Here is an 8172-nt window from a genome sequence, read left to right as displayed (position 1 = left end):
TATTCCAAGAAATAGCCCTTTGGGGCTAATATTGAAAAGCTGGGCAGATCTGATTGGAGAAGAGTCCTGAGCTTTCAAAACCTAAACTTATTAGACTCTCGGAAAAATTTTGGCCAGTGTATGAATTAGATAATGGAGAAACCTGGCCTAAGTTTGGAAGTTTAAATCGAAAATTAGTATCAAGTTTAATATCCCAACTGCGTAGAGATAAATTTTTTGAAGAGCTAAAATATGCCCGGCTTTTCCTGATATTAGCATGTAAGCTGGACCGAGAAAAAGAGAAAGCAGATTTGGACCTGGTTGCGCCTGCCATGAAAGCAGAATCGGTCCCAACTGCGCCGGGCACGGGCCCGGGCCGGGGCACGGCCCCTCCTCCCGCAGCCCCGCAGAGGGGGGAAAGGGGGGGCGCGGCTCAGGCAGGGCCCCGGTCAGTGAAGGAGGAGGAAGGCGGGCCCTGGCGGCCATGCACACTGCCCGCGCTGCCGTCCCCGGCACCGCCCACGGGGGTCGGGAAAAAAGAAAGAGATAACGAGTGTGTGCAGCCCTCGGTGCCGCCCCGAGAGGAGGGGCCGGGGGACAAGGCCTTTTACGAAGAAGGCGGAGAGGGAGCCCATAGGAGAGGTGGCGCCTCCTCTGCTCTTAGGCTTGATAGCTACCGTGGCAACCCCGAAGGCCGGGGCGCGGCCCCTCCTCCCGCAGCCCCGCAAAGGGGAGAAAGGAGGGGAAGCACGGGAAGCGGGGTGACAACAGGCAGCAAAGCAGGCTGCAGCCGAAGAAGAAATTCGTCTTTCGCGTCCCCAAGAAAGAAGCGGCCCCGAGCGGTGCCCCGCGCCCCGCCGAGCTCGCCGCGCCCGGCCCCGGCCTCGCCAAGGGCGAATCGGGCAGGCCGCCGCTGTGCAGGTTAAGCGGCGCCCAAGACAAGAGAGCTAAAGCTGCTGCAGCGGGGCTTGCTGCTGTCGGAGCTGCGCGGCTGCCGGGTGCGGCTCCGCAGCAACCCCAACGCGCTGCGGGTGCGCGACTGCCGCGGATGCCCCGCGCTCTGCGGGCCCGTGCCCACCTCCGTGCGGGTGGAGGCTGCAGCGCCTGCCCGTGCGCGCTGGCCGGTTAGCAGCACCGCACCCACCGCACTACCCACTGCTGGGTCTGTGTGCGAGTCACCAGCCGGGCCGTCATCGAAGCCTGTCCCAGGGTCTCCTTCACCCCCTACTTCCAGAGTTACCCTGGTATCGAGAGAGATTTCGAGTTGTCTGGGCTCAGCAAGAACAAAACAGTAACAACTAGAACCTAGTGGGGCACATTGACTGGTTAACTCATCCACGAACTCTGGGACTTAATCCCCAATATGTAATTAAATAATTCTACTTCATATTTAAATTTAAAACTATAATGTATGGCTAGATTTCTTAGTTAAAGAATACCTGTTAAATATTGTTTACTGTTCTTGCACAAGTTGCTGCCATAATCTGTAGGTATCACTGTGAAATTTGCCAATTTCTAAAAGACTTTATTGTGAGTTCTAACTTATTGAGGTGGAGCAAAGGCCACTGGTACACGAACGACAGTGAGCCACTGTTAGAGCTGTTGTGCTGCTTTCACTCACCCAGGCAGACTAAATTAGTTACAGTGAAGCTGTCCTGTGCTATGGGCTGTTCCTCTGCCCCCTCCTCTCCTGGGAGCAATCTGGCAAGAGGGGTATGAAAAGAGTCAGAGCCAGAGCTCAGAGCAGCAGGGCTGGGCCAGCACTGAAACAAAATGAGCCTAAGAGGGAATGCACCAAAACTCAGGGTTTGTGGGGTACTGTCAGTTCTCCCCCTGATCTGTCAAATAGAGCAGCACTGCAGACTCAGGCATGAGGTATTTATGCGCAGCAACTTCATGGGAGTAAACATAGTGGACGTGTCTCATCTCATCAGATAAACATTAGATCCTGCAGTTTGTAAGATGTTTCTGTGCTGTAGATGTGGATGTATGTTTGAGGTGAGCACCTAAATCTGCTGGTGTTTGCAGTAGCTCTGGGTCCCATCTGGGGTGCTGTCTGGAAGAAGCTCTCTGTCTCACGAGTGGGTCCCAGGGGAGGCACCTCAGCTGCAGTTGCAGCTTGTGGCAAGCAGAACATTGGATATTTATTAGAACATATTTTCTGCATCACAATTACCCATTGGGAATCACTCATTTCAGGTGATTCCTTATATGTGCCTAGAATAAAAAGATCAAATATCTAATTTTCTAGCAGTTTGTAGTTGCCTGGTGCAGCAGACTGGAATGCAGAAGTCTAAAAGAAAAGATGTTTTGATAAACATCTAATGCTCTCCTGATATATTAATTACTCCAGAGTTAAGAAAAGCTTAAGCTTTGCTCCTAAACAAGTTTTAACAACAAAAATAAATGTAAATGATAGTGTGTTTTGGGTGATTCCTTGTCTTTGTTTCTATTCTATGTTTAATTGTTGTTCTTCTTTATATATTTGATTATGCAAAATATTATTCTTGCTAAATTGTTTCCTGTTATTAAGTTTATGGTTTTTTTAGTATGTATTGTTATTAGATATTTGTCTAATGTTAGATATTTATATTATTATTGTTAAACATTGACTAGTTATTAAGTTTCTGTTGATAATGAAGTTTAGAATAGAGACTTGACAAGGTAGCAGAGGCCTTGTCAAGCCTCTAAAGGGGGGAAATGATGCCTTCAGATCCCAGCTTTCTGTTCTGCTTGGGTATGCTTTCTGTTGTGCTTTAGGGTGATAAAGGTGAAACAGTCTGATACCAGCTATGGGCTCAAGGGACAATTTCTTCAGACTCCAGGCCCAAAGTATAAACAACCTGAGAAGAGGAGGGCAGGCCAGCCAAGAGAAGAGGAGGAGGACACCTTACAATTTGAAACTATTAATTGGATGGCTGACTCCTGTATGTAAATGGACTGAAGTCTATAAAAATGTAAAATCATGTGACCAAGCTCTCTTTTGCATCCACCTTGGAGCCACTCGGGCAGGGCAGGGGCCAGGCTGTGGCACTGTTGCTGCCAGGGTGTGGCCTTTGAAGGCCTTTCAATAGATACCCATTTATTTCCCCTAACTCTGTGTGATCTCTGTTCCAGCTCGTAAAGGCAACAGTTTCATGTGTCACATCCGCCCCCACAGCGACACACCAGTCCATCCCAGTCTCTCCCAGTGCTCCCCCACCTGTGCATCTCGGCCTCCTCAGAGCCTCCCCAGTCCTTTCAGTGTCACCAGTCTCTCCTAATTCCTCTCAGTCCACAGCCATTCCATTCCCAATCCACTCCCAGTCCTTCTAACTCCACTCCCAGACCTCCACCCTCTCCCCCAGTGCCCCTCCAGTCCCTCCCAAGTCCCTTTCAGTCCAATCCCAGACTGACATCCCCTCTGCCAGTACCCTGATCCAATCCACTCCCTCCCAGTGTTCTCCCACTCTCTCCAAGTTCATCCCCAGTCCCTCTCAGTGCCACACCACCCCTCTCCCATCACTCCCAGTTCCCCTCAGCTGATCCCAGCGTATCCTCGCTCTCTCCCAGTGCCCCCCAGAGTGTCCATCTCACTGTGGCCCTCGAGCTCCCAGCCCAGCCCTGGCTGCCTGCTCTGCTCTGTGATGGATTTCTACCCTGCCCAGATCCAGCTGAGGTGGTTCCAGGGCCAGCAGGAACTCTCAGGGCATGTAGTGGCCACCGACCTGGTCGCCAGTGGGGACTGGACTCTTTCAAGCTCCTGGTGCTGCTGGAAACCCTCCCCAGGTGTGGGGGGTCACCTCCAGCTTCCAGGTGGAGCACATCAGCCTGGAGCACCCCCTGAGCCTGCACTGGGCACAGCCTGGACCCTGCAGTGCAAGGGCAGTGTGGAGGTACTGGGGGGGCAGGGAGAGGGACTGAGATGTCCTGGGAGTAACTGGGAGCAAGTTTGAGATAACCTGGTTTAAACTGGGAGAGGGGTTTCAGGGTTTAGAATGACTGACAAGGGGTTTGAAGGATGCTGAGGAGGGTGTGATGGGGTTCAGCCGGTCCTGATGGGCACTGGGAGGGAGTTTGGGGGTGCTGGGTGTAACAGAGTGGGATTTGAGTGAGCTTGGAGGGGCTGGAAAAAGATCAGGGATTGGAAAGTAGGGTTGGAATGAGGTTGCTTCTGCTAGGAAGAGACTGGAAGGAGTCTTGTTGAGTCATGGAGAGGCTGGGAAGGGACTGGGAGAGGGTTTGGGAGTCCTGGGGTTGTGGGGGGCAACTGGGAGGGGGCTGTGGGATCCTGAGAGGGACAGGAAAGGCTTTGGTGGGTCCCGGGGAGGCTGGTACAAGACTGGGAGGAGGTTTCAGGGGGTCCTCGGTGGGTTGGGGGAGATTGGAGAGGTGCTTAGAGGGGCTTGGGGTGTCTGTGAAGGGATCTGGAGGATCCGGACCCTGCGGAACCCAATGATGTTGCCGCCGGACACCGGGTGCAGCAAAGTGCTGACGGGGATCGGGGTCTTCAAGTTGGGCGTCGTCTTCCTGACGCTGGGGCTCGGAATCTATGCAAGAAGGTGAGGGAGTGGCCGGGAGCGTGTGTGCTCCCCCTGGGGCCACCAACCCAGTGTCATCCACTTTTCTCTGCTCTGAGAGCTCCTGACCCAGCAGTGGCTGCACCCCCTCCCCGTGGCCGCAGGCCCGGCCAGGACCCCCCGCTCTGTCCCCTTGCTGATTTAGGGGGGGGATTGTGTGTACCCCCAGCCCTGCTGTCACTCTGCCCGTGCCCAGCTGTTCCCAGTGTTCCCACTAAGGCTTCCCAGTTAGACCCAGTTCCATTTACTGGGAGGCGGGACTTGGGGGGACCCCGCGGGGGGATCGTGGTTGCGCGGGGAGGGACGGGGTCCAGGTGGGGAACACTGGGTGCTGCGGGTCTGCCCGGCAACCGGTGAGTCATCAGAGCTGCTCTCTCTGATTGGCTGAAACTTCTCCATCGCATTGTCTGATTGGCTGAGGAGAGGCCCGGGAGTTGAGAGAAGGAACAGGAGAGATCCCGTCCCGAGCACCGACAGGGAACAACAGACCCAGCCTGGGCACAGGGAGGGAATTTATTACCAACCAAATCACAGCAGGACAAGGAGAAGAGAGAGAAATCTCGGCAACCCCGTCCCGCCACACAACGGGGATCACCACGGCCACGGATCACCAGGGCTCTGCCCAACAGGGGTCACTGGGGATCATCCAACACCGATCCTCCCATGGGGGATGGAGCTGGTGCAGAGCACGAAGCTCTTCCCACACTCGGGGCACTCACAGGGCTTCCCTTAGTGATGGCTCCGTTGGTGTTGGGTCAAGTGAGAGCTGTGTGAGAAGCTCTTCCCACACTCAGGACACTCGTAGGACCTCTCCCCAGTGTGGATGCGCTGGTGGCTCCTCAGTTGAGAGCTCAGCCCAAAGCTCTTCCCACATTCCAAGCAGGTGTAGGGCTGTTCTCCAGTGTGGATCACCTGGTGCTACATCAGGTAGTGGCTCTCTCTGAATCCCTTCCCTCCTTTCCCACACTCATAGGGCTTCTCCCCAGTGTGGATCCTCTGGTGCTGGATCAGATGGCAGCTCCAGCTGAAGCCCTTCCCATATTTCAAGCACTTGTGGGGCTTCTCCCCTCCATGAGGCTTCTCCACCAGCTCTGAGCTCTGCCTGCATCTCCGGCCGCCTTCCCGGCTCAGGGAGGGTCTTTCCTCCTCATTGCAGCTCCCTGGGCTGGGTTTGCAGCCCCTCCTTGGGAGGGATCTCCGGGGCTTTTCCTCTTCCTCCATCTGCCCACGCCTTGGGAATGAAAACTCCTGGTTTGGAAGAAAAAAAACAAGAGGAGAGGGCCTTGGGCTGGGGGTTCCTCCTCGCCCAAGTGCAACTCAGGAAGACATTGGGCGTCTTGCATGTATAAGAACATCCCAAACACCAAGATTCAGCCCAAAAATTCTCCAAAAATCACAACACAGATGAAAAAGCCACCAAAAACCAAGATTTGGCCAAAACCCCCTCCAAAATATAAAAATTCAGCACCTAGAAGAAAACACAAAAAACACCAACATTTAGCCCAATAAAGCTCAGAAACACCAAGATTGACCCCTGTGAAAATCCTGGATCCCCCTCTCTGGTCACCTGCTACATGTGATGGGGACAACGCTCCTGGGCTTGGGCAGAGGCTGCAGGTACAGGGAGGGATGGAACTTTGTGCTCCTTCCTGTTTCTGTTCCTCCTCCTCCTGTGTCCCTACCCTTCCTCACATTCATCTTCCTCCTCCTATTACTCCTTCTCCTGCATAATCCCACCTTTTCCTCCCACATGAATGGTTTGACCATTTGCATTGGGATTTTTTCTGTATATATGTGTGCGGTTCTTAGTGATGGCAAAATTTTGGTATGGGTTTTTCAATGTTCACATTTAGGATGGATTTTGCAAAACTGGAAGAGCCTTAAAGGTGATACTTTAACAGATAAAAAGTTAATAGAGTATTGTTAATAAGAAAAAAAAAAAAAGCAGATTGTGGGGCAGCCACATATGAGTCATCCAATGGCTGCTCTACAAGAGAAGCAGGGTTCCAGACAGCCAGGAGAGGAGCTTTAGAAATGCAAATTAACACTGCTGGGGTAAAGTGTGGGCAAGCCACCAGGGTCTCCTTGCCTGGCGGAGGATTTGGGCTGCTTCCCTCTGGCCCTCACCCCAAGCTCTGCCTGCTTGCACAGATGGAATTTGCACAGCTAAAGGCAGAGCCCACAGTGAGGATACCTGACTGCAACAGAAATTGGTTAAGCTGCAAAGGGAAACAGCAAACAGAGAATGTTGTGAAAACTTTACTAAAAAAACTGGGGGGGAATCATCCCTCTCCTCACTCCAACATGTGCTGTCACTGTCTAGGTTATATAGGGTATATTAGAGCACTGGGGTGTTTTTGCTAGTCCAGAGAAATCAGTTGGGAATCCAAGTAATTGATTTAATTAGATAAAACTGGTCAATTGATGCAGCCCTGGATGGAAGGAGCTCCCAAAAATGTGGAAAAGATGAACAAACACCACAACAAATCCTACAACACCATGGAGCAGTCCTTGGGAACCCTAAGAAATACATATCAGGAGACAGAGAATTCACCCATAATTTGAGTGGCATAATTAGGTTAAAAAACTAAATATTATTATAATTATTACTACTATGATTTATATTCATGATACTATTTCTACTGTTATTCTTATTAATGCTATTATTATTAACAATAATAATAATATTATGTACTATAGAACGTATTATCAGTCCTTGAAATAATAATCAATTCGAGAGCACCAGCTATTATTATTATTATTACTATTATTATTATTATTATTACTATTAACTAAAGAACGTATTATCAGTCCTTGAAATAATAATCAATTCGAGAGCACCAGCTCCTGACTTTCCTGCCGACCAATCCAGGGAAAGGAAGAACAAGACATTTTCTGATGGAATCAGATTATCTTTCAACAGGAGGAGAAGTTTGTGGAAAATTAATGACTCAAACTGCTGTTTGCAAATAGGTGATAACTCTAAAGTGGTGAAACAGATAACAAAGGAAATAAGAAATTTGCTCATATTCTGGTCCAAATGTACAGAGGATGGGCATGGGAAACATTTTCGTGGTTCCCTGGCGGACCATGACCACAAACGAATGCTGCTCCTCCTCTGATGTGCTGCAGCAACTCTCATCTTTTTCCCATGCACGACACCTTGCTGAGTGCAGCTCATTCAGCTGAAACAGGGGATTTAAGGGTTACATAGAATGAAGAGTATAACATATATAGTACCAGTCACTGTGTGCTTATAAGGAAAGGAATGCACGATGTATAACATATAGTATCAGTCACTGTGTGCGTAAATAGGGAAAGGAATGCACGATAAGAGACCCCTGAAGTATAGGAAAGTGTCCCTCTCCATGAAAGTGCAAAGTCTGCGACCAAGAGACTACAAGCGCATGCGTGGAAAGACAAGGTGAAGAGTTCAACTAGTGAGGAAGACTTTTACTTCATCGTTTTCTGCCCACAGACTCATTTGAAGACCACCGACTCAATAAACTACGCAGCCGCAATGAATATGCAGCTAATTTCCATACGAGGCGGGGAAACAGGCGGGGCAGATAATCAATATGTAGAGGCGATTTAGAATATGCATGTACTTCCTAGATAAATAGAAGGTTAGAAG

The 8172-nt window shown here is 50.6% G+C and overlaps 1 protein-coding gene and 1 pseudogene across 1 annotated transcript; both read left to right on the top strand.

Annotated features, from left to right (window-relative positions):
* Positions 1-1356, top strand: part of LOC130266245 (tubulin-specific chaperone C-like) — a 4267-nt pseudogene extending 2911 nt beyond the window's left edge.
* Positions 1357-1849: 493 nt separating this feature from the next.
* LOC130266244 (rano class II histocompatibility antigen, B-1 beta chain-like) lies at positions 1850-4524 on the top strand. Its single transcript, XM_056515578.1, is given in 6 exon segments — positions 1850-1854; positions 2740-2811; positions 3491-3710; positions 3713-3748; positions 3751-3818; positions 4419-4524. Coding segments are annotated over 6 exon segments (507 nt in total).
* Positions 4525-8172: the final 3648 nt, after the last annotated feature.

Source organism: Oenanthe melanoleuca, unplaced genomic scaffold, assembly GCF_029582105.1.
Source record: "Oenanthe melanoleuca isolate GR-GAL-2019-014 unplaced genomic scaffold, OMel1.0 S002, whole genome shotgun sequence".
Classification (NCBI taxonomy): Eukaryota; Metazoa; Chordata; class Aves; order Passeriformes; family Muscicapidae; genus Oenanthe; species Oenanthe melanoleuca.
This window is presented reverse-complemented; position numbering and strand designations above follow the sequence as displayed.